The 26661-nt window shown below is 49.5% G+C and overlaps 1 protein-coding gene across 2 annotated transcripts; it reads right to left on the reverse strand.

Moving 5' to 3' along the window:
- Positions 1-2678: 2678 nt before the first annotated feature.
- LOC134406185 (uncharacterized) lies at positions 2679-23712 on the reverse strand. 2 transcript variants are annotated; one of them, XM_063137479.1, is made up of 13 exons: positions 23599-23712; positions 14829-15043; positions 13906-13933; positions 11250-11302; positions 9404-9446; positions 8895-8956; positions 8515-8541; positions 8204-8252; positions 6656-6714; positions 4662-4715; positions 3802-3855; positions 3167-3235; positions 2679-2992 (listed from the first exon to the last, which is right to left on the reverse strand). In XM_063137479.1, the coding sequence occupies exons 2-12, from the start codon at positions 14935-14937 to the stop codon at positions 3168-3170; spliced, it is 606 nt and encodes a 201-aa protein (XP_062993549.1). In that variant the 5' UTR covers positions 14938-15043; positions 23599-23712; the 3' UTR covers positions 2679-2992; position 3167. The 2 variants fall into 2 exon arrangements, 1 of the variants encoding a protein (XP_062993549.1); XR_010025967.1 differs by lacking the exons at positions 2679-2992; positions 3802-3855 and adding an exon at positions 3856-3994.
- Positions 23713-26661: the final 2949 nt, after the last annotated feature.

Consider the following 26661-nt stretch of genomic DNA (forward strand, 5'->3'; position numbering starts at 1 on the left):
TTATAAAAGAAAGAGGCCGTAGCACTGCTCTTTCGCAATGTGGCTGAGGCTGCCTGAACATCCTGGAAATGGGAAAGTTCCATCAGCTTTACCTAGCAGCTTCCTATCTGGGGGCATTTTGAAGCCCCTCTGCCCTTGCCCCAGTGGGGCCAGTGGCCTGCCTCTGGGCACAGGAACCTTGCCCACAGCCAACACCACTGCATTTTGGGGCCCTTCTGATTATTCTGCTGAGGGGAGGGGGGCCATGGACGTCTACCCCATTCCTACCTTGACAGCACCAGCGACTGTATTCCCATTTCAATTATATTTCTAAATTTCACGCTCTCTATAAATTGCCATATGTACATCGCATGCAAATTTGTACCCTCTTCGATCCTCTTTTTCAGTGATGCGTTAAGAGGCCACCTGATGCTGTATTGTACGATCAACGTACACCTGCTTTGAAGTCCAACAAGAGGACATTAATGTTTCTGGTGAAAGCCTCTATGTTGGCTAGTATGAACAGAAGCAGATAGTGTTGGGAATACTGCCCTAGTCAGATGAATTTTAAGAACCGGGGGAACTAAATAGTATATCAGCAGTAGCTGAAGCAGTGACAGCGGAGGGAGACAGAAGTATGTTAGAAAAGTTGAACTCCTGCACTAGAGGAGTGGGAATGTGATAGTGGTGACTCTCCCATTCAAATCAGAACATGGACCCACATTTTTGCAGGCACATTTGAGTTAGGAATTCTTCCCCTAGCTAGCTGTTTGGTTAGGCAGATTGGGAATTAAATAGCCCAGAAGGCCCAACTGATGGAAGCAAATAGATAGGCAGTAATATCCATCAGAGATTTGGAAAGGCGATACCTCTCTCCTGGGGAATGTGGGAAGGGGACACCTGGGCCTTGTCTATATGATGCTACTTCGCTTACTGATTCCCAAAAAACCCTGCAGCGTTGCTGCTGCAAAATGGCATGGTGATGGCGTTATATGGGAAGAGTGAGCACACGTGATCCAACCAGGAAAAAACACACAGCACTGTTGTCAGTGAAAGGGGCAGCAAATATTGGGGGGCCAATACCCGTTAAAACCTTTTGCTTTCTGGCAACTCTCTGCAACTTTGCATGCCTATAGCAGGGCCTCTGCACTGCTACAGTTCATTGAATTTATGCAATATTCATCATAACCTTTTCTTCTGCCCCTCCCAGGCTGTGGAATGGCCTGCTAGAGGAGATTCGTTGGCTTAATACGCTGTCTGATTTTAAGACAGCCATAAAGACTAGTCTCTTCCGGCACACCTACCCAGATGAATTTTAAGATGCTGTGATTGTTATTTTAATAGCATATTGGTTTTGTATGCTCTTTTAACTAATTTTATGTATTATATTGTATTTAATGTTGTTCCCCGCCTCAATCCAGAGGGAGAGGTGGGTAAGAAATTATTATTATTATTATACATTTATATCCCGCCTTTTTTCCTCTAAGGAACCCAAGGTGGTGTACATAATCCTCTTCCTCCTCTTCTCCATTTTATCCTCACAAGAACAACCCTGTGAGGTAGGCTGGGCTGAGAGCCTGTGACTGGCCCAAAGTCACCCAGTGGGTTTCCATGGCTGGGTGGGGACTAGAACCCGGATCTCCTGACTCCCAGTCCAACACTTTAGCCACTACACCACACTGGCTATTATTATTATTATTATTATCATCATCATCATCATCATTATTATTGGCCCTGCTTTCATTCCCCAGACTTTTAACATTGCCCTGGTGGTCATTTCTAGCCTTGCCAAGCGCTCCCCCTGCCCTGCATTCCCGTACCTACCCTCCATCGTGATCTGCCCCAACTACATCCACTCTTAATCCAACGTGAAGCCACCACTGACAGACAACAAAAAACCATGGCGACATTGGAGCAATGTAAGAAGTGGCAGTAAACGGACGCCACAAAAAGCAGTTTCGCAGGGAAAACCTCGATGGGGCTGCGAGTTGGCGGCTGCGTCATATAAACGAGACACAACTGTGCAGCCACAACAGGGTATACAGAGAGTAGAGACAAGCCCCAGGTTGCAGACTGGACAAGAGCAAGCCCAAAGTTAGCTGAAGGCAGCAGAGGGGGAAAGGTCTCTCTCTGCAGAGGTAGAGCACATGGTTTGCATGTGGAAGATCCCAGGTTCAATGCCCCGCCAGAAGGGGCCAGTAGCAATTTGATGGGGAGGAATTCAGCCCAAGAGCAGGATACAGGAACACCTGCTTGCCAGTCAAGAGTAGAAAATCCTGGGCTTCTGGGCTAAATGAACAAATAGGCAACTTGATATCTGACACAAGGGAGCCACCTTGTAGGGCGTCTGCTGTTCATTTCCACTTACGCTCCATTTGCACATTTGTAAATATAGCAAGTATTACAAAATGCACCACATGCCTCCAGACTTCTCAAACCCCAGGTAGCACTGCCCAGTCCCCCCTGACCCCCCCCCCACACATTGCTTGGGGAAGTGGGGAGCACGAATGTTCAATTCAGCTTCAGCAGAAACCAAGTCTTGGGTCCATTCCGTTGCAGTGTTCAGAACCATTGCCAAGACTTAGCCATTCACGTGACCCTGCTATTCTCTCACCAGCCTTCGCTGAGCCAAGCCTCCTGGCCCTGCACCAATTCCATACCCTGCCCTCCACCCCCCACCCCCCCAAGCACAATGATGATGGGATTCCTGGTTCTTTATTTAGCCCAAGACAATCAGAAAATTTAGCCAAAGGACCCAGATTGCTTTGGGGAGACAGGAGGCCAGATCCACTCGGACTGCTGAGCTTCTGAATCTTGATGCCAAGGATCGTGGGGAATTCTCAGGATGCGTCAGCCAAAGTGCAAAGGAGGGCAATAAGTTATGGGGAGATTTAGGGTGACTGGGTGTGTGTGTGTGAATATGTCCTCAGGCCAACAAAGTCAGTGAAGATCCATCCTGAAAGACCATGCCTGGAGCCACCGAGGAATGCCGCCTTGAAATGAACCTTCCAGTCTAAGGGAAGAGGGGGAAAAGATATGATAGTTAAGACCCTACACATGCTCAGAGGCACTCACCCCCTTCCTAAACAATCTGACACAGGAAATGACTGGTATTCACACATGTTCCAGGGTTGTTCTCTGACACAGGTTAAGCCCTCCTCAATCCCTTTCACAAGAGTCTAGGTACCTCAAAGCCCAGGACAGACATTCTCATAGTCTGGAGTGTCATCTTCACTTTCTTGATCACTGGTGCCTACTGTGGGAAGAGGGAACACAGTGTAAGGTTATGGGAAGGGGGACACTAGACCCCCCACTCAGGGGCTGTCTTCACAGCGCTGAGTTAGTGCCACTCCGCTGCCAAACCCCATGGTTTCGCTGGTGCGGGTTGATGGCAAGTTATCCAGATGGAGGGAGGCAGCAGAGGCTTTCCGGTGGCCATTAGGCTCACCCCCTCCCTCTCTGGCTTCCGATGACCAATGGAATGCTTCCACCCCCACCCAGAGCAGCACCCGTGTGAGAATAGATGAGGAAGAGCCACACTGAACTCGCTCAGGCAGGGAAAGTAGAGGCAAGTCCTCAACTGTTCTGCTCCACATCTTTGGCTCTTTGCCCCAGGGTGGCTCCGAATTGACAGCTGCGTCATATAACCGATGCAGTGCAGATTCAGAGCCACCCCAGGACAAAGACAACGTATAGACATCCCCTCCGATCCTTCAGGCAATTAGCTAGACAAGTAGTTAATTAGGAACTGAAGGGCAAGGATTGTTCTGCTGAAGGGAAGAATTTCCTCCCCAACTCCTGGTGCAGGCTTTCCTCACTCACCAAAACAAGGATCTAAGATGGTCGCCTCTGGTTCTAGTACATTGACATATTCACCTGTGGCAAGGAGAGGAAAAGCAGGAGAGTCACATTTAAGGCTGGGAGGTGCAACATCAGTGCCTCTTCCCCCATCAAAGTCAAGTCAGCATAGCGCAGAGCAGCCTTCCCCAAGCTGGGTCTTTCCAGATGTTTTGGCCTATGATGGAAGGGACCGTAGGTCAGTGTGATAGAGAACTTGCTTGGCATGCAGAAGGTCCCAGGTTCGATCCCTGGCTTCTCCAGGTAGGGCCGGGAAAGAACCCTGGAGAGCTGCTGCCAGTCAGTGTGGACAATACTGGGCTAGATGAACCATAGGTCTGACTCAGAAAAAGGCTGCTTCCTAGGTTCCTAGCTCCCATCATCCCTGACCGTTGGCCACGGTGACTGGGCTGATGGCAGTTGTAGTCCAACACATCTGGAGGGACCCAGGTCGGGGAAACCTGGTGTAGAGGATAGAATAGGTCACTTGACCAACGAATCCCAATTTCAAAATCCCCATCCAGCCAGGATGCTTCTCGACCCAGCCTTCCCAGTGCTCCCATTAAGCTCTGCCTGCAGCTCTTTAGAGCCCAACTCGGTGTCTTCATGCCTAAAGAAAAACCGGTCGTTTGCAGGATTTATGCAAGTTATCCTATAGCCCATGAAAAACTACACACATAGGAGAGCACTCAAGAATGTGTTCTCCTAACCACAATCTGAAATGGCAGAGTTCTAGTCGACCGTCTGCTGTGGCTAAAAGGCTTCCTTTTAGATGCAACCTCAGCATCTGGTGACCGATCTGCTAGCCACGCCCAGCACCCCATTCTTCCACTTCCTCCACTCACCGAGTGAATGCCGCTGACACTCTGGCATATTTTCATACTGGTCCACTATGGAATCTGCAAGAGAAAAATCAGGTATTTGGGTGGGTGGGTGGGGTGATGAGGATGCAAAGGTGCACCTGGATTGAAGCAGAGACATTTTAGAAAAGGCTGATTTTTCATGTTGTGAGAAGAATAAGATCTACCCATCCCTTGTGTCACTGTATTCATCAAATTCATCATCACAGATACAGTCACTGTATTCCTCATATTCATCATCACAGATACAGTGTCACTGTATTCATCATATTCATCATCACAGATAGTGTCACTGTATTTGTCATATTCATAATCACAGATAGTGTCACTGTATTCATCAAATTCATCATCACAGATACAGTCACTGTATTCCTCATATTCATCATCACAGATACAGTGTCACTGTATTCATCATATTCATCATCACAGATAGTGTCACTGTATTTGTCATATTCATAATCACAGATAGTGTCACTGTATTCATCAAATTCATCATCACATATACAGTCACTGTATTCCTCATATTCATCATCACAGATACAGTGTCACTGTATTCATCAAATTCATCATCACGGATATAGGCCTACCTCATTAATGGAAACAATTGAAGAGTGGCACATGGGTTACAGTAGCTTTCCCCTGACACCCTCCAGATGTGGTGGACTATAAACTCCATCTTCATCAGCCAACTATGTGCTAGGACTAAATACCGCATCCCTCCCCAGCCAACCAGGTCTGAGGAGCTCCAGGTTCAACTCTCCACTCAGTCATGAAGTTCACTGGTGTGATTTTGGGCTACTCACCATCTCACAGCTGTACCTACCTCACAGGCTTGTTGTGAAAATAAAAGTGCATAGTTGGCAGAGGGGGAAGAGAATAATGTAAACTGTCCTGAGCTTTTGGAAGGAAATGGTGGAGTGGGGGAATAGCCCACTGCACTGACTCATGCAAAGATTTCATGAACAGATGCTCTGGGCTTACCGTGGCCTTCCAGAGCATCATCAGACAGGTGGACTTTCACATTTCCTTACTGTCGCTCTGGCCTCCTGCTGCTGTCCCATAATAGCGACCATCTCTTTACGTGGGGAGAGAAAGCAGCAGCAGCAACAACCGCATGGCCCATTCAGGGGCTGTTTTTATTGTGCCACTTTTCCTGCATGCGACAGGAAATAGCAGCACATTCCGGGTGTTTTTTTTTTAAAAAAAAGATGGATTAAAAGGGGTCTATTTTGTGATGGAAAAATGAGCAGAAGGAGCGGGAGACGGACGTTGTGGTCATACGAACATCCAAAAATGGGCAGTAGCGAGCGTTCAATAAAAAACTTGTCTGATGACACCCCCAGTATTTCTAGGGCAGCGTTCCCCAACCTGGTAGCTTCCAGATGGTTTGAATTACAATTCCCAAAATTCCTGGCCACAAGCCATGGGAGTTGCAGGAGAAGACTACTCTAGAGACAGAGCTGCCTTTCTTCTTTTTGCGCTACACAAGCCCGCCCCGGTGCAGGGATTGGCAGCTCCTGTTTTAGAACATCCTGACTGGGGCCGCCTTCTTTTTAATTAGGAAGTTCGGACATGGAGGAAAACAGGAACGGTATTGGACCCGTGTAGACAAGGGGTGTAGAAATCCCACTATAAAGTTTGGAAACGGTGTGGGGGAGAAGTAAAGAGTCAAGCAGATGCTTAAAAAGCCCTTGCCCCTCTCCAATTGTATCCCAATTTATTTTCTCGTTTAGGTTAGAAGTTTTTAGAGGACAGAGAGAAGTTGGCGGCTGCAATGTCAGCGGGGCGGTGAATCCACCCCCGAGTTTCAGTCAGACCAGTCAGCTTTGCACCTTGGATAGTCCCTTTAGATTTCTGACTGAAGCCTGGAGGGGAGTCGCCTCCCTAGTCACATCGGACCCAGCAGCCTCCACTAGAAGCCGGTTAGCCCAAGTCCCTCCATGCCAGGGTGGAGGGAGACATCCCTGCTGCCAACTCACCTGAGGAAGCATGGTCCTCGTTCCTCTGATCTGTAAGTGGGATGTCAGGCAGCACCTCGCTGTGGGGAAGAAGGGAGATCCATTTAGATTCGAGAGCTAAGCAGTTGCTTTATACTAGCCTTCCTCAACCTGGGGTGCTCCAGATGTATTGGACTGCATCTCCAAGAATGCCCCAGCCAGCAGAGCTGGCTGGGGCATTCTGGGAGTTGTAGTCCAACACATCTGGAGCACCCCAGGTTGAGGAAGACTGCTTTATACCAAGGCAGAACCAGGGGGTCATGGCTACCCCAAATCATTGATTTTGCCTGGCAGCACCTCCCCAGGTTCAAAGATCGACACTGTTAGCCTCAACCAGGCTCGGACCAAATGCCATTGGGCTCCTGTCCTCCCAGGACTGCCAACATCAGCATCCAATGGTACCTGAACTGGGGGTTTTTGTCCTCTTCCTTGCTTGTACCTTTTTCCTCTTGTATCATGTTTACTTAATTGTAAGCCATGACTTTTAGATGGTCAATTGCCTTGAGCTCATTGGCAAAAAAAGAATTAAAAAATGGATATATGAAAATGTAGGTCTGATCCTGGAACTTCATAGATCCGCCCTCCCCCAACCTGTTGCCCTCCATATATCTGGGACCACAACTCCCATGCTAGCTGGAGGTGATGGGATGGATGACATGGATGCAAAGTACCTAATTCACCAGGGGCAGTCCCCAGATGGTTTTGACTACAACTCCCATCATCGCCAGCTACCATGGCCAAACAGTCCTGAATGCTGGGCATTGTGGTCCATAAACATCCGAAGGGGCACTCACTTACCTACACCCCTGTACTTTACGAACAAGCTGCTATGCTCTTTCGCGGCTATGATCCACTGCTTCAGCACCTGGACGTTGCTGTACTACAACTCCCATCAGCCATGGCCATGGAACAGGGTGATTGGGGATGATGGGAGTAGATGTTGCATGCCTACAACTCCCATCTTCCCCAGCCAGCCTGGCCCATGGTCCTGGATGATGGGAACTGTAGTCCAGCAGCATCTGGAGACATAAGGGGGTGTCTATATGGTCTATTTACCCTGTTGAGACTGTGCAGTGGCGCTGCGTTGTTTATATGATGCGCCCACCAACCCACAGCCACACCAGGCTTTTACCCCTGAAACGGCGCTTTTTCACAGTGTCATTTCACCACAACTTTTTTAGTTGCCCCCGAGGTCACCACGTTGGCTCTCCTGTCTGCCAGTGCTGGCCTTGGTTCGGGTTAAGCCAGTAGGCATTGCTGGGTGAAGATCCAAGACTAAAGTAAGTGCAGGAATGCAAGGCAGGGAGCAGTCCTGGCAAACCAAAAGTCTGCTGGTGCTGCGTTTTTTCCAGCTGGATAGCCGGCGTGCCCTCCTGCCCTCTGAATTTATTGTTCCTGCCTCTCAGCAGCGATGCTGCATGATTTTGAGGGAATCAGCTACAAACTGGCATCACATAAAAATCCTGAAGATTAGGGAAGGCTGAATTATACTGACCTGAATAAGCATGTTCCCTAAACCCCAAGACTTACATGTATCCAGGGAAATAATTCTCATCTTCGTCAGTGACGCAGGCCTGTTCTGGAAGCAGAGAGACCAAGAGAAGAGCCGTCATGCACACCCCTTAGAATGGCACAATTTGGAAGCCCAAGTCGTCACCTTAAACCCCAGCCTTAAGGCAGCTCCACAGAATTCAGCCCATGGTGTGTCATGGCTGGAGTCAACTGCAAGGCAGAACAGGTGCCTGCCGAGCCTATAGTCCCAGACGTCTCAAGCAAGCGAGCCACGCCACATATTCCAGAAAAATGGGGCAGGCAGACCCATGATTCCTATTGCCACTCACCTTCATTTTCATAGCTGGGAACGCTTTCTGAGAAGAGGATACAGCCAAAAAGAAAGAGAGAGAAAAGAAAAAGAGGTCACTGATTAAGCCCACCAAATGTCTACAGCAGCCTTCCCCAACCTGGTGTCCTCCAGATGTGCTGGACTACAACTCCCATAGTTCCCTGCCAGCAGGCTGGGGCAGACTGGCCTTCACCTTCCCAAACTTGTGCCTTTTGCCCTCCACCCATATTCTGTTTCATAGAACCAGATCTGCCAAGGCCCACTTATTCCAACACATGGCACTTTCGAATCTCAGCAGCCCTGGCAGGGACCATTTCCCAGGAAGCCCGCCCCCACCCAGCACCCTAAATCTTTGCCCCCCGTCATTTCACAACTCACCATTATCACCTTCGACTTTGATGTAAGATGCTGATTGACCAGCAAGACTGTATGGGGGGCATCTGCAGTGAGTCAATGGGAGGAAAGGGAGTTAACGCTCGTGTGAAAGTGCTCAAGGAGCTCTAGACCCCCACAATTCCCAGCCAGCACAGCCAACAGCCTCACCGCCTCCCAGAATCTGCTGCCTGAAGCAGCTGCCACGCTCCACCTCACAGCCCTACAATCTACTTCTATTTTGTCCGGGCTGGTTTTGCTTTGCTTCAATCGCACGGTCAGAGCTGTAGCAGAACCAGGGCTCACAGGGTTGAAGCGCCACGACTTCTTGACTAGCAGGGATGATGATGGTGGTGATGGTGATGATGCCCGGCTCCCCCGTTCCCTCTGGGTTTGAGCGGAAACCTCGCAGTAGCTCGAAAGCACGTTTCGCTAACTCACAGAAACACACTCGCACACTCATACAGGGAGCGTGGCAGGGAGAGTTGCTCCACAAACGTTCAGGGATTGCTCACCTCCGCAAGTCTGGCTGGGACTGGATGGCAGACCAAGGTGGAGCTATAAGGTCAAAGGAAGGGGTGGGGGAGAACACAAGATCCCATCACTGGTGGAACTGGGCAGGAGGCCAAGTTCCTGCTCACACAACATTCCCCCCCCGCCCCCGCCAGCCCAAGAGAACCCGCAGCAAGAGACAGCTGGACATGGCGAAAGAAGAAACGGCTGGCTCAGCCAGCTTTAAGTTGTAAAGGCACCAGTTGGAAGCCGAGGGCCCTGATGCCAATGACTTTCTTCACGGAGGAGAGCTGGGGATTAAGCCGAAACCAGGTTTAGGGCAGAGGTGGGCAACCGTTCTTCTGTTGAAGGCTGCGTTCCCTTATGGGTAATCTGTCAAGGGCCACAAGTCAGTGAGCAAGGCCAGAGCCAAGAGTGTCACCCTTTTCCTCCCTCCTTCACTCTCTCTCCCCCTCACCCCTTTTCCTCTCCCCTCCCCCTTTACTTCTCTCTCTGCCACCCCTTTCCCTCTCTCTCTCCCTTCCCTCACCCCTTTTCCTCTCCCCCCTCTGCCCCACCCCTTCCCCCTAACTCTCTGCCATCCCTCTCCCCCTCTCTGCCACCCCTTTCCCTCTCTCTCCCTTCCCTCACCCCTTTTCCTCTCCCCCCTCTGCCCCACCCCTTCCCCCTAACTCTCTGCCATCCCTCTCCCCCTCTCCCTCTCCCCCACCCCTTTTCTTCTCTCTCTGCCACCCCTTTCCCTCTCTCTCCCTTCCCTCACCCCTTTTCCTCTCCCCCCTCTGCCCTACCCCTTCCCCCTAACTCTCTGCCATCCCTCTCCCTCCCCACCCCTTTTCTTCTCCCTCTCCCCCCACCCCTTTTCTTCTCTCTCTGCCACACCTTTCCCTCTCTCTCTCTCTCCCTTCCCTCACCCCTTTTCCTCTCCCCCTCTGCCCCACCCCTTCCCCTTCCCCCTAACTCTCTGCCATCCCTCTCCCTATCTCCTTCACCCCTTTTCCTCTCCCTCTCTCCCCACCCCTTTTCCTCTCTCTGCCACCCCTTTCCCTCTCTCTCCCTTCCCTCACCCCTTTTCCCCTCCCTAGCTCTCTGCCATCCCTCTCCCTCCCCCTTTTCCTTGCCCCCTCTCTTTCCTCCCCCGCCCCACAGTGTGCTACCAGGGAAGGGGCAGATCACACTTACCAGAGATCTGAACGGAGTGCAGGCCAAGGGCCGCTGCTTCTTCTAACCCCACAGCTTGGATCCCCACTAAATTAGTAGTACTTGGTACCCAATGAAATCAGTGGGACTTCAGTCATGACCAACTGGTCCCAATGAACTCAGGAGCAACTAAGTGCAACTAACTTAAGTCTAGATCCAAACATAGGGCTTAGTTGCTTGTTTGTTTTTTAGAATATTTAGAATATTTCCGATGGTAGATGCTGTTGGACAGGTGTAAATAGAGGGAGGGGTGTGTACCACTCTGATGCAGGGGTGCAGGTGGGGCGGCGGGGCTGCTGGATTCAGCTTCTTGGGAACAGATCACAATTGGGGGTGTGGAAGACAGGGGGGAGCGTGGGTTGAGTTTTCATCATGGGTGGGGCACCCTATGCTGGCACCTTAGAAGATTATCAGTGTTTTGGGGTGTGTGCATGCGCACGGGTCAAAGTAATGCTGGACTGTGGATGATGGGTGCCGGGCTGCTGCTGTAGCCATGGGATGGGATGGGCCATCCCTTGGCTACATCAACTTTGGAGAGATTTCAGCGGTGGTAGAAAAAGAAAGCAGATAGGCGAATAAGTACAAAACGAAAACATCAGCATTCCTTTGAAAGCTCAATTTCAAAATGGGACAGACGGGACAGCTACTAACAGGGAGGACGTCTCAGCACCCTGAATGTCTGGGAATGGGCACTCGATGAAGGCCTGGGGAAAGAAGAAGAAGAAATCCATCACAGCCCATTTCCCAGGGAGCACAACAGTCCTGCCCGTCAGATGTAATAATTGCTCCCTTCTAAAAGTTAATAGTGTTATTAGGTTCTCAGTCCATTGCATCATGGGAGGTGAGCATTTATCTTTCCAACGTGATAGTACAAGTTTTTCGGCTGTCAGAAAGCCCCTGAAGATCCATCTAATAACACTATCAACTTTTGAATGGGTGTTACATAGATGCAACTTGCAAGTGGATATCTGGTCTGCTTTTCTTTGTATAACCTTTGTATAACTCTTCCTCTTTGTTGTTGTTGAATGAACGGTACACATGATGAAAAATGACGATATTCCTATATATGTAATGTTTCTTTCTTTCTTTCTTTACACAATGTATTAGATTGTAAGCCTATGCGGCAGGGCCTTGCTATTTACTGTTTTACTCTGTACAGCACCATGTACATTGATGGTGCTATATAAATAAATAATAATAATAATAATAATAATAATAATAATAAATTTTCTGTTCTGTTTTGTTGATATTCATAATAAAAAGAGGATGAATAATAATTTATCTTATGTAAACCGCCCAGAGAGCCTCAGCTATGGGGCGGTATACAAATGTAAATAGTAATAATAATAATAATAATAACAACAACAACAACAACAACAACAACAACAACAGCTCCCTTCTGGCAATCTGCACCAACAAAAACTGCCATCCCAACCCCCTCCCTCTTCAGAACTTGGGGTGGGACATCAGAAGAGGCTTTATATAGGGCGAGGGGGGGCATTGAGCCTTTCATCCTGAGGGCTGAATTCAATTTCAGAGAAGCCTCTTGGAGGTCGTATTCCAGTGTTGGATGGAGCTGATGGCAAAGCGAGTGGGGCCAAAACACCCCAAATACCAGCATATTCTGGCTTAAACCTCTTACTGCCAGTAGCTGTGCCTTAGGAGAGGAATGCCAGCCATTTAGAATGGCAGTGGGGGGGGGGGAGATGCACAAAAGCTGGTGAAGCCCTGATTGGCTGGCTTGTGGAAAGGGGGTGGGACAGGGGGAAGGGGCGTGGTCAGCATGGGAGCCCCAGAGGGGCACTGGCATGAGGTTCTGCACCTCTATTTTATATCAGCTGGCAGCACCTTTCTAGGCTTTTAAACTAGAGTCTTTCTTAGCCTTAATTGGAGATGCCAAGGATTGAACCTTGTGCATTCAAAGCACATTTATTTATTCCTTGCATTTATATCCTGCCTTTTTCCCCTTCAAGGACCCCAAGGTGGAGTACATAACCATCATCCTCTCCATTTTTATCCTTACAACAACCACCCTGCGAGGTAGGCTGGGCTCTGTGACTGGCCCAAAGTCACCCAGTGAGCTTCCATGGCCAAGTGGGGACTAGAACCGGGATCTCCCGATTCCCAGTCCAACACTCGGACCACTACACCACACTGGCTATGTCCCTCCTTCGCAGTTCCTTTCCAACCTAACTCTACCTTAGAGACAGACAGAGAGTAATTTCCAGCTGTTTGGACTTCCACTCCCAGCATTTCTGACCACTGGCCATGCTGGCAGGGGCTTCTGGGAGTTGAAGTCCAAAACAACTGGAGATCTGCTTTCTTCCCACCCCTGCCAACCTAACCCACAGCAACAGACCCCTATACGTTACAGTGTCAGTGCTAGGAGAGATGAGAACTTCTATTGTTTGAAAGGGCTTCGGGCCAGTCACAGACTCTCAGCCCAGCCTACCTCGCAGGGTTGTTGTTAGGAGGATAACATGGAGAGGAGGATTATGTACGTCACCTTGGGTTCCTTGGAGGAAAATAGGCGGGATATAAATGTAATAAATAAAAAATAAATGTTAATACTACCATATTAACACTACTGATTCATCTATCAGTGTATCAAAATGTGGCCTTCGTGAGCCATCTGTGTTTTGTGACCTTGGGAACTATATACTTTAAAAAAAAAACATTAAAAGTTACCTCAGCGAGACACTGTGTCTATGTTTAAGCTGAATATCTTTGGAAGAACATTAATTGCAATTATGTTCAGCCCTTTTCTATTGCAACAAAGTAACATATTCTTTTCCCTCTCATGCATGTATAACATGCTCTTCCTAAACACACACACACACACAGGTTACTTTGTCCCAATAGAAAAGGGCAAAACACGGCTGCAATTCATAAGAAAAATATATCTGGTCACCTGGGCAAAATGCCTCTAAGCAGAATGTCTTTCTTGGTGGAAGGAACTAGTGTCTGCCTGTGTGCACGCATGCAGACGTCACTTGCGATATATAGGCAGATCCTGGTTCCCTGCACAAAGACACTCTGCCTATGCTCACAAGCATTTTGCCTGGGATAACAAATCTTTTTGCTTTCCTTTTTTTTAATTCAGAAGTTGGCAACCCTATTCCTGCAGCTGCCCCACATGAAGATGCAGCGATCCGCTGTCTGGATAGCACTCTTCTGTTCTGCTCACACAGACACACGTACGCCACATCTGGCCCATAGATCATGGCTCTGCCTTCCCAGACCTGCCCAAGCTCAGATTTCTCACCCCTCCACCCAAGAGCGGACACTTGTACTGGTAATTACTCACTTGTACTGGTAATCATCAACAGGTGGCGCTGTTGAGAGAGAAAGAGATTATTATTATTATTATTAGTTAAGAGGCGCCCTATAGGACAGGGGTGGGGAAACTCTGACCCTCCAGCTAGGAGTTGGACTCCGACTCCCATCACCCTCAGCCGGTATGGCCAATTGTCAGAGAAAATGGAAGCAGGAGGGGCGCACATTCCCCACCCACCCTGTTGTAGGTCCACAGAGATGGGAATGTCGATGAGTGGAGGAATCGGGAGCTGTTGGCTCCTTGGGAAAGGGAAGGATACAAAATCATCCTCCTCTCCATGTTATCCTCACAACAACAACCCAGTGAGGTAGGTTGGGCTGAGAGTCTGTGACTGGCCCAAAGTCACCCGGTGGGTTTCCATGGCCAAGTAGGGACTAGAACCCGGATCTCCCAACTCCCAGTCCAACACTTTAGCCATTACACCACATTGTAGCTGGTCTCTACAACTGCACTCCCCCTGGAAATCCCCCACTCTTTCTTTCTTTCTTTTTCTTTTATTAGTTACTTATCTATACCACTTAACAGCCTGAGCTCTCTGGGTGGTTTATGGATTGGGAGAAAGAAAAACACTTCCCATTGGCCCCAATAAAAGCCATTTTCTGAGCGCAATTGCCATACAGGGCGGTGGATTTGGTTGGGGAGGGGAGAGTGTCTCGCAGCATGTGAGAAGGGGAGGGGGCAGTTCTTCCTTCCACAGCTGCAAACGCCCCCTTGAAAATCACCACACAGTAGTTAAGCAGAGAAAGAAAGGGGGGAAAACCCACTTGGAGCACCAGTGGACATTCGGGGCTCTGTGAAATAGATCCAAGCCCCTGTGGAATTGATCCAGGGCAGCCCAGCCTAGCAAAGCCCCTGGCTTGAGGAGGAGAAAGGGCAGGATGGGGAGACCTAACTGTCTAATTCGTCGTCTCGGCAATCAATGCAGAGCACAAGCAGAACCACCAGAACAGGGACTGTCAGCGCCAAAATCCAGTAGATGTCACCCGTGTGGAAGGCATCCATGCCACCCGGAAGGAGGACAGGAAAGGAACCGCGGATTGGGGGCAGGTGCAGACTCCGGGATGAAACACAGCATCGAGCAGGCTAGCGGTGGGATACGTCAACAGCCCTGCGGGAAAGAGCCACGTTTTGTGATCGGGGTGTTAAAACGGATAAAAACGATGCAACAAATAAAACCCAAAATGTCCCTCCCAGCACAAGTTCAAGGAAAACAAGCAGGAGTAAGAGAGAGAGAGAGAAGGGGGGATACAGTTTAGGCTCTCTTATTTTGGCCTGATGGATGCTGGGATGCCTAGAATTATGTGAAATTACTAAGGGGGGAGATCAGCACTCCAGTGACCCCTCTGGGGGAGCTTAGCAAGCAGAGCAGGGATGGGGAACCCGGGATGCGAAAGCTACTGCATTCTCAACCTAATTTCATGCTGGGGTGGGGGGGGAGTCCAGAGGGAGAGAAGCACAAGGCAGGGAAGAAAAGATGGAAATAGATGAGACAGGGAAGATGGAGCAACCACCTTCAAGTGATGGGTTTAGGCGTCTGGCCAGAGCAATCTCTTGCTTAGCTGGCAAGGAAGGGAATCCTTGGGGAATTCCCTTCCTTGCCAGGGAATCTACACGTCGTTATGAGGGCGCTTGCATGCGCCCCCAGTGCGCCCTCACAAAGACTGTGTAGACGGAGAAAGAAGAGACGGAGGAAGAGGCGGAGGAGGTGGCGGCTGGGGAACCGGCCGCATCCTTGCCGCCTCCTGCTGCCGGTGTAAGAGCCACCCGGGTTGGAGAGCTCGGCTTCTGCTTCCGCCGAGCTCTCCGACCTGGGTGGCTCTTACACCGGCAGCAGGAGGCAGCAAGGACGCAGCCGGTTCCCCAGCCGCCTCCTCCTCCGCCTCTTCTTTCTCCGTCTACACAGTCGTTGTGAGGGCACACTGGGGGCGCATGCAAGCGCCCTCACAATGACGTGTAGATTCCCTTGGTGTGTGGGAAGGAAAAGGGGGAGAGGGGGAGGGAAGGAGAGAGAGAGGAGAGAAGGGGTGGTAGGAATGAAGGAGAGAGAGGCCTGTGAGAGAGAGAGAGCGCCCTGGATTAACCTTTAAGCAATATAAACACGTGCTCAGGGCACCAAGGGAAGTGGGGCACCACACAGAGTACCGGTACCATAGCTGTAGCCATCTAATTTTAAGGAATTCCAGATTACAAATGGTTTCCAATAAATTTTTGCATTTGCATTTTTCCCCTTATGAGAGTTTTATTGTTTAAAAATGCATAAAACAGTGATGAAAAATGTATTTTTTCTGTTGCCCTAGTTGTAAGTAAGTAATTGGCTTATGTTGCTTGCTGCTATTTAGTGTTAAATATAATTTAAAAAGTTTATATTTAATATAGTTGTGTGTTCTGGCGTGGGGGAGGTCCTTGAAGAAAACTGGGTTTTTAATGTCTTATTTCACCTTCAGCACTTATGGAGTCTTACTGTCTTGCCGGCTAAGCAATGGAAGAGCCAAGGGGGCACCGTTATTGGGCTGTGCTTAGGGCAACAGGTGGCCTTAATCCGGCCCTGGGTGGTACACAGAGAGGTGGGGTACACACCCAGCCAGCCACCTCTGGCCTGCTGTTCTCATCAGATTTTCCCACCCAGGAAATGTGGACCTTGACAAAAAAATAAGTTCTCCACTTGTAAGATGTGGGGGGGGAGGAAGCATCTGAGATCCCATCCTTTTGGTCAATGCTTCAGAACAGAGATGGGCAGAAGGTAGGCCACTAGGATCAACTTGTAGATGATTTGAAGTAGATTAGCCAAGGTTTGAATGGCAACAATCCCAAAGTTAGACTGTGAGAATCCCTGTTCCATAGTAATTCAGATGTGGATTTGTACTTGTCTACGGAGGCGATCTCAGCATATAGCTCAAGGGGTGCAGGAAGCAATTCGCTCGGCCCCATCAGCCACTAATTTGGTGAACTACAAGGTTCTTGCAAAAAAATAAAATAAAGCAGATCACACAGGCACGGAGTTTCCAAACTGTTTAGCTTCAGGGAATCCTTCAGTTTTCTACAGCCGCCCTTCTGCCAAGGATTCCTGCTTATCGGCCAATGAAGCCCCTGCATATTGCAAAGGCTTCTGGGAAGCACAAGGTGTTTTTTGTTTTGTTTTTTTGTTTTTTGCTAATCCCAATTCTACTTGTGTCTTATCGTATTCTAAAAGCAAAGGCGGCCATTTTGGCCCATAATAACTTTTAACGAACAAAGTTCGTTAAAGGGGCAATACCTTCATTAGGACCAATCAAAATATCACAAAATAGTGAACAAGGTTTAGAATTCTCCATAATTCTTCATTGGGATGGATGTTAGGCAAAAGTGGGGGAGGAGAGAGAGAGAAGCTGTCTTGGTGTAAAAGCCTTAAGCAAGGATGGAGAACTGGTTTTGGACTACAACTGCCCCCATCCCTCACCACTGGCTATGCTGACAAGGGCTGATAGAAGCCGTAGGTCAAAACATCTGTAGGGCCACAAATTGCCCACCCCCGCCTCAAAGTCTGCATTGCTCACAGACTTGCCGGCACTGCTTATTATTTACGAAATGTATTGCCTGCTTTTCACGGTAAAATAAAGCAGAGTACAACCAAGAAAAAACACACAAAACCACACAACATCAACCAAAGAAACCAACCGAACAGGAGAGAATGGTAACACAGCTAAAACGTTTGCACGATGCAGCAAAACATGTTCAATCCAGAGCCAGGGTGAATAAACAGGTCTTCAGTTGGAGCTAAAAACTTGTAAGGCTTAGAGCCAGCCGTATACAAAGGTGTGGGTGTATGTGTCTGTATCGAAAATGCCCTCTCTTGGGGTGCTGCATATCAGACTCCAGGCAAATGTAGCACCATCAAGAGGTCACACCCCACTTAATCTTAATATCCGGGCAGGTACCTAAGAGAGAAGGCATTCCATCACGTATCCAGGCCCTAAGCCACGTAGGACTTTAGATGTCAGCACAAGCATCTCAAACATGGCGCAGAAACGTATTGGGAGCCAATGCAACTCCTCCCTAACTGGTGTTAACATGCTCCCGGAAGGGTGTCCTTCTCAGCAGCTGAACCATGGCATTTTGCAGTAGCTGTATCTTCTGGGCCTCACAGGCAGCCCCCATGCAATTTGCCTTGCAATAGCCCAATCTTGAGGTTGTTAGTACAGGGATCACTGCAGCCAGGGCTATCCCTGTCCAGGAACGGCTGCAAAAGTTGGCAAAAGGCACGCCTTGCTCTCTGGCGGCCACCTGCGCCTCCATAAATGGCAGGTCTGGCAGCACCGCCAAACTCCACCATTACTTAGCCGAATTAGATTCTCCTAGGTGCTATGCAAGTGCTGGTTATTACCTTTAAAGGCCCCACATGGTTTGGGTCCAGGTTACCTGTGGGATCGCCTTCTTCCGTACAATCCGCCCCACACACTCAGGTCCTCTGGGAAGAATTTACTTCAGCCAGCAAAAACTAGATTGACAACTGTTACCCAGTGGACCTTCTCTTCTGCCGCTCCCAGACTGTGGAACGGCCTCCCGGGAGAGATCTGCCAACTCAATAGTCTTTCTCTATATAAAAAAGCTATGAAGACTGATCTCTTCCAGCAGGCCTGCCCAGTGGAATTTTATGATGGCTGGCTGTTGTTTTAATATGTTTTAATCAGTTTTATGTATTTTAGAATACTTTCGTATTCTATGTTGTTCCCCACCTTGATCCAGAGGGAGAGGTGGGTAAGAAATATATTATATTATTATTGTTATTGTTACACACAGGGGCACAGAATCACACACATACTGCCTGGTTCTCCATTTTTGAGAATGTCAAATCCACCCGCCTTAAACAAAACACCCTCAAACTCAAAGGCTCATGTGCTATTTTACATACGAAGCTGCCTTTTCCTGAGTCAGACCCTTGGTCCATCTAGCCCAGCCTTCCTCAACCTGGGGCGCTCCAGAGGTGTTGGACTACAACTCCCAGAATGCCCCAGCCAGCTGGCTGGGGCATTCTGGGAGATGCAGTCCAACACCTCTGGAGCGCCCCAGGTTGAGGAAGGCTGATCTAGCCCATACTGCAGACACCGTTTGGCAGCACCTCTGCAGCATTCTAGGCAGAGGTCATTCCTAGCTCTACCTGGAGATCCCAGGAACCAAAGCCGGGACCCTTTGCCTTGCGACATTTTGATTGGTCCTAATCAAGGCTTTGCCCCCCCTGTGAGATTTGGGAATGTATCGCATTTTGAGTAGTATCAAAACAGCATATAATCTTGGCCAAATCAAGTCGACATCATTTATTTCAATTTTCAGCTGTCATTTCCGTAACGCGGCTTGCGCTCCACCTTAGCCGACCTAAACTGAATACTAACTCCGGAGTCAGAATACCCATGACACCCCTAAGCATTCATTTTTCAAAAAAGAAAGAGTGTGCAAAGTGCAGGCAAAAGTCCTCTCTCCAAGGCATTTTTTAGTCATGCACGCCTGGGATCTTGGGCTCCCCGGTTGCTTAATTTGCCTCTATGGTTGGGCTGGCCCCAGGAAAGCATTCAAGGGCAAATGCCCTGTTCACACAGGCCTGTAGGCCTCACCACTGCTCTGCGTAACTGGAGAGCGAGCCTTTGAGCATACGCCACACTGCTTTGCAGCTGCTGCACATCTATAGGGGAGCAGATTAGCATTGCAGGAGGGTGGAGCGGAGAAGCCCTCTTCCAGGGCCCACACTCTCTGCAACGCCTCCAGCAGCCATGTAACAAGGCGCAAGAAGGGCGGCCATTGCAAAACCAAGGGCGGCCATTGCAAAACGAAGAGCGACACTCCTACCGAGACAGCCTAACGTCCATTTGACCCAATCCGCATGCGGCAGAAAGATGCACCCTCTTGCGCAAAAGAACCTCCGTAGCCCCAGGCAGCAAGAAAACGGCAGGCGTCGTTGGGGTTGGTGATTCGAGGAGGCAGGGTAAATTTAGACAGGAAAGGGCCCCCAAGGGAGGTGCAACGGGACTCTCGGGCCCAGTCCTCGGCCCATTTTAAGCGGAGGCCCATTCGCAGTAGTGAGAAAGTGCACACAACTCTGGATTCGAGCGATGGCGTGACACTTGCCCACAAAAGCCAGCATGTTGGGGAACAGCCAGAGATGCTTGCTGAATGAGACAGAGCGTCTTCTTCACCACACACACACACACACACTTACTTTCAGGTACTAAGGTATGGTATGAAAGCATCCTTGTTAAAGCTAAGCAGGTTTGGGCCTGACCAGTGACTGGGTGGGAGATTGCCCGGGAGTTTCATGTCCACCGTCTTGAGCTCTCCAGAAGGAAGGAAGGACGTAAATGAACGATTACTGTTAACCCACAGAGGTGCATCGAGGTAGAAAGGCTAATTGAAGTTTGCTGAGGACTAGGAACGTCTGTGCTTAATTTGCAAGGGCTACCGATTATGAACCCAGGAAGACCAGGGGGGAATCCACACGTCGTACTGAGGCGGCTTCCATGCGGCCCCAGTGCACCCCGAAAACGATTGTGTAGCTTGCCTGTAAAAGAGACGAGGAAGAGGCGTCCTTGCCGCCGCCGCCACCCACCTCCCTCCTCGCCGGTTGGCGAGGAGAGCTCGGCAGAAGAAGGCGGAGGGAGGTGGGTGGCGGCGCCGGCAAGGACGCCTCTTCCTCGTCTTTTACAGGCAAGCTAAACGATCGTTTTCGGGGAGCACTGGGGCCGCATGGAAGCGGCCTCAGTACGACGTGTGGATTCCCCCCAGGAAGAAGAGCAAGGAGATACTCAGGGCAGATACCATTACATTTCAGGGCTGGAGGGAACGGCTTTGTTCTCTACTAGAGCATCAAGGGCCGCCAACTAGATCCAGGGGCAAAATGGCATCTAAGGAAGGCAGATTCAGAAATGAGGAAAATGGTACCTCTGAGCACAAGCTCAGCGGCCCAGGAATTTGATTTTAGGACCATGAGTGGAGCTTGTACACACACACACCCCTACTCTCGAAGAGTTTCCCAAAGCTTGCACGTTTTTGTGTGATCTTCTGATTGGCCTAATAAAAGCATTCCACTAATTTTAAGATGTCTGACTGTTACTTTAACAATGTATCAGTTGAATATGTTTTTGATCAGTTTTACATATTTTATAGTGGGTTTTTTTGTCTTCAATGTTGTTCCCCGCCTCAATCCAGAGAGAAAGGCGGGTAATAAATAAATAAAATTATTATCTCTTTTTCGCTTATGGAGGTTTTTCTAGACGAACACGATGGCCTTTGCCAAGTCATGCTGTCTTTTACAGATTTAAGAATTTCCTGACAATTGAGCATGTTTTAAGTATGACTGCTTTCTGGATGTTGGTGTGGATCTATTATTATTATTATTATTATTATTATTGTTGTTGTTGTTCTTGTTGTTGTTGTTATTTTGAAATCTACTCCCATTTCTCTCTACCTGATCCAACTCCAGCTCCCTTGATTTTAGCAGCCTAATTTAGGAGAGGCAGGGAGGGGGAGGGCTTTTTTTTGTTTTTGTAGTCGTCAGACTGTTGGGAGCTGGAAATCCTTGCTGATCTACAGCAAATCACATGGAGATCAATCAGAAGTTCCCGGTCTTCCCTGTCCTACTTGGATGCTGGCTTAACCTATGAAAACTGTCCTCGTTCAATTAGGCCTACTTCTGGCCAGGTTTATTGGCCCTTCTTGCCCAGGATAGTCCATTCAAGCATTTCGCCACTTGGTGCCCTTCAGAGGTGTTGGAATACGACCCCTGTGATTCCCATCCAGTGTGGGTCATGCTGAGGTCTCTTTGCTTGACCTGCTCCAGGATCTTTTTTACTGGAGATGCCGGTAATTGAACCTGGGACCTTCCCCACACATAGCACGTGCTCCATCCCTGAGCTGGGACCCTTTCTACCAATGAAGGGATCACCACACTTGGGAGTTTTGATGAACACTTCACGGAGCACAGGCTCCCAAATGTTGTGCCAGAGATGGTATTCTAGTCTTCCCCAACCCTGAAGTCCTCGGGAAGTTTTGGATCGCAATTCCCAGCGTTCCTGATCATTGGCCATGCTGGCTGACGGATGCTGGGAGCTGTAGTCCATTTGGAGAGCACCAGGTTGAGGAAAGATCTTGTATGGAAGGGGTTCAGAGGAGGGCAACAAGGATGATCAGGGGTCTGGAAACAAAGCCCTATGAAGAGAGACTGAAAGAACTGAGCAGGTTTAATCTGGAGAGAAGACTGAGGGGAGACAGGATAGCACTCTTCAAGGACTTGAAAGGCTGTCACACAGAGGAGGGCCAGGATCTCTTCTCAATCCTCCCAGAGTGCAAGACACCGAATAATGGGCTCAAGTTACAGGAAGCCGTATTCCGGCAGGACATCAGGAAAAACTTCCTGACTGTTAGAGCAGTACAACAATGGAACCAATCACCTAAAGAGGTCTTGGGCTCTCCTACACTAGAGGCATTCAAGAGGCAGCTGGACAGCCACCTGTCAGGTATACTTTAAGGTGGATTCCTGCATCGAGCACGGGGTTGGACTCGCTGGCCTTAGAGGCCCCTTCCAACTCTACTGTTCTCTGATTCTATTCCATTGCACATAGAGAGAAAAACTCTTTATTTTACAAATGGAGTGCCAGAACTCCTCAGTTCTCTGGGAGGGGTGGAGGTTCTATGCTCCCTCCTTCCCCGCTGCAAAGGAGTGTGGGAACAGACGCAGGAGCAAGGGTGACTCACAACAGTGATAGCGACCCACAGCCGGATTTGGGTGCCTGCAAACAGAAGCCTTGCTCTATGTTGTGGGTGCCGTGGGAGGGAATGTGCAGCTGCAACTTTGCAGCTGCAAGCCAGGCTGCACAGCGTCGCTCGTGGGGGGGAGGGGAAGGGGAAGGGTGCCGAAACATCCCTTCGCCACCCAGAACGATTCAGTAACCAGGAGGGGGCAGAGAAAAGGACGGGGCCCACCAGGCCCGGACACCACCCCACTTTTATTCCACTTGACTGGAGCTGTGGCAATAGGCCAAGGCGACCACAAACCACAGGGTTCCGTTGCAGGGCGGAAACGGACACCACTCCGGGAGCTTGTTGGAAGGAATTGGGGGCAAACATGTAAAATGAGGGGGGGGGAGGAGTCAGGGGTGTCCACCCCACCCACCCACAGGGTCCAATTCGAGGGGATCTTTGTATGGACAGATCACCGCTCTGTTCCGTTTTGATCCATCCTATTCCCGTAATGCAAACCACTGTCCTTGCACCCCGTAGTCTTCTACCCAAAGTCAATTTTTTAAAAATGGATAAATGAGAGATCAAGAGATGGGAAGACAAGAAAAGGGAGACTGTGCCAGGCCAGAGGGTGGGGGAGGCATGCAAAGCTGATTGGGGGGGGGGAGGCAAGGAAGCACTTTGCACAATATAGAAAAACAAAGAAACATTGCTTATGCCCAAGTCTTCTCCACTTGCCCCATCCTTCCCCCTTGGCTCGGCCAATTGTGCCACCATTCCCATTTTCTCATCTCTTGGTCCCAATCCACCCTGTTAAGTCCTGACTACGGGGTTGACACGGCTTCTACAGGATCAACAACCTGACAGCATGGGCAGCGGCCCTGCCGGAACCCGGCTCAGTCCCTAAACGCTCCCCTGCCCGTCGCAACTGCCACCCCCCTTGCCCTTTCCCCAACTCACATCTGTGCAAGCTCTTCCTGGTACCACGCCTGGATGAGGTCTTCTCTGCTGTGGCAAGAGACAACGCTGCCGTTGAATCACTTGGGCAGGAAGGAAGGAAGGAAGCGCCACAGCCGCCAGCAGGAAGTTGAAGGGCAGGTGCACTAAAACATGACGGGGGGTGGGAAGAGGAGAGAGAGAGAGAGAGAGAAGGTACAAGTGCCAACGAGATCGCTGCTATTCAGCAGCTCAAGGAAACAAACTCCCAGGCATCAATGGGGACCCTCCAAGCCCTCTTTAGACCTTTCATGGCTCCCGAGGGCACAACGAAACCCTGCGCCAAAGTCGTCATCCTCCTCCTCCCAATTCCAGGGGGCTCCTGAACTTTTCAAAGTGTCAGGTGTAACTCAGAGGGCTGCATGCTTGCCAAGGGAATCATTCCATGCTCAAGGGTTCCCTGGCATGACACACCGGATCACTCACTCGTTTGCTTGTAAATGACCACCTATGACCCGTATCGAGCACTTCCAGGCATGAATTTCACCCCTTTCCAGAATGTCTTAACCGAGGGTACTTATAAAAGGGCACACAAGCCAATAATGTGTATTAGTAACTTTTAAGTCCTTATCTGCAAAGCTGGTGACTTTGAGAGCCAAAGGCAGCATGAACCCAAAGGGGAAAGTCTACGGCGCTGTTCTTTAGCGGGTAGCTCAGGGGACTTCCGTTAGGTCCATGGCTACTGTGCGATGCATCCTCTGAGCGGCTCCTTTTAACCCTCCCTCTACCCTCCACATCTTCCCAGCTGGTGTAGACTCGGTGCCAGTCATGTTTTCTTACAATTCAGTGCGTGTGCTGCAACAGGGGTCCTGGGGGCCGATTTGAATGGCAGGTTTTCAGGCAATTTGAAGGACTCCAATGCAGAGCGGTAGCAGTGGATGATTCACCGAGTTGAGTAATAGCAGCTTAGGGGTGGGGTGGGGTGGGGTGGGGGGGCTGAAAAAGAGACTGTAGTTGCTCTGCTTGGAAGAGAAGTTGTATATTTCCAAGGGAAGCAACGGTGAAGCTGAGCTTGTTGGGGGGGAAGTGCTCAATACCCAGGGCAGCCTCTCGCACGTGTGGAGAAGAAGAATTCACAGAGACAGAGATTTTCATATGGATGGGAGACTGTCCAGGCAAAACAGCATTATCAGGGCTGAAGTAGATGCAACAGGGAAGCCCCACGCATTGTATTCATGCGTCTGCTCTGTTCGCGAATACTAGATGGGATGGGATGGATTTATTCTTTAAATCAGGGGGGGACAGAAGGCAGATGTCTAGATGTTTTGGACTTCAGCTCCCAGAAGCTCCTGCCAGCATGGCCAATGGTTAGGAAGGCTGGGAGAAGAAGTCCCAAACATCTGGAGTTCTACTTTATGCCCACTCCTGATTTACATCAGCCTTTCCAACCAGGTGCCCTTCAGATGTATAGGACTGCAACACCATTGGCCATGCTGGCTGGGAATGTTGGGGATTGCAGTCCAACACATCTTGAGGGTACCAGATTGGAGAAGGCTGCTTTAAATGAAAAGGATCATGTGGAAGGAGGAAGAGAAACCCATCTCCACCTTACCTGATTGCTTCCCTGACCCCACCACCACCCCATGTGCTCCTTCATATGTGAACCCACATTCACTCCATACATCTTTTTGGCTCTCGGCAAAAGTTGGCCCAGTCTTCTTCTCGACCCGCTGTTTTTGCTGAGTGCATGGAGGTTTTCAAACACGCAACACACCCCTGCTCTCCACACAAAAAATGGTACAGTCCAGGAAAAGCGCAGGAACCACTTCTGCTGATTATCTCAAACAAATCCTGCGAGTGAGAGACTGACATGCCGCCCTCGTTCCTCTGAGGTGCTGAGCAACGAAAGTCACACTTTGCTTCTTGCCCCACTTCTTGCCTCGTCCCTCTGCCAAGAGACATAAGAGGCTGACCTGAAGATCAGAGCTCTGACTGTGTCGCCCCACTTCTGCAACAAGCCCGAGGGGGGTTCCTCCATTCCCTTACAGCAAGAGCAATTCACACCCCCTCCTCCTCCTCCTCCACGCACTTCCCTTCTTTGCCTCGTTCAAACCAGCAAGATACAAAGATCACAGTTCATTTATCGGGGAACAGCAGGCAGGCATGGGCATCCTTTACACCTCAGCTCTTAAGCCAACTCTGGTTCCCAAGCTTAGGTGAGCAGCCACGGGGTCTCCCTCTCTCTCTCTCTCTCTCTCAAAACCAAAAGAGGAGCTCAGTGCTAAAAGGGGGAGATTACCAAACAAACCACGTTAAAGCAAGACATGGGTTTGGACTGGACTGGCTTAGCACACAGTAGCGTGCGTTGGCTTGGTTAGCGTGCACTTCTGTGTCTGAAATGCAGGGGGAGGGACAAGCAGGCTACATAGAGGACCAAAGTCCAACAAACCCAGCCGCCAGAAACTCTACCAAGGTTTCAGCAAGTACTGTCCTGTATGTTTTCCAAGCTCATCTTTGCCATCAGAAGGACTAGAAACTTGCTTTACAGACGAAACAAGCGAAAAAGAGGCTCTCAAGAGGATGAACTCTGCACCCAGTACTGAGGCTTTGCACTTAAGAATATAAAGAGTGTGGAGACAGAAGGAACCCAAAGGTCACCACATCTAGTCCTCTGTCCTATGGGGTAAGATCCGCCCCCTTGTAAAACCCTAGAGAAAGAAACACATCTAATTGAAGGAAGGCTCCTCAAAAACGGACTAATTTCTTGCAACATACACATTCAGGGTCCACAACCCACTTCTTCAGATGCATAAAGAGGCATCTTCAGTGTGGGGTATATGCATTAACCTCCCCTTTGCCTCATCCCTCTCTCTTCCCAAAGCTCAAGCTTTGAACTTCTTTGACGTTTCAACATTTTCTGCAAGTCTACACTGCTCAAGCTTCAGTTTAAAACAAAAATGAGCAAAATCGGTCTGGTAGATCTCAAGTAATATGCCTTACACTAACATATTCTTATATATGATGTGAGAAACATCAAATAAATAAATAATCTTTCTTGCACGCACATACACACAATACATTGAGGGG

This window comes from Elgaria multicarinata, chromosome 11 (genome assembly GCF_023053635.1).
Source record: "Elgaria multicarinata webbii isolate HBS135686 ecotype San Diego chromosome 11, rElgMul1.1.pri, whole genome shotgun sequence".
NCBI classification, from domain to species: Eukaryota; Metazoa; Chordata; class Lepidosauria; order Squamata; family Anguidae; genus Elgaria; species Elgaria multicarinata.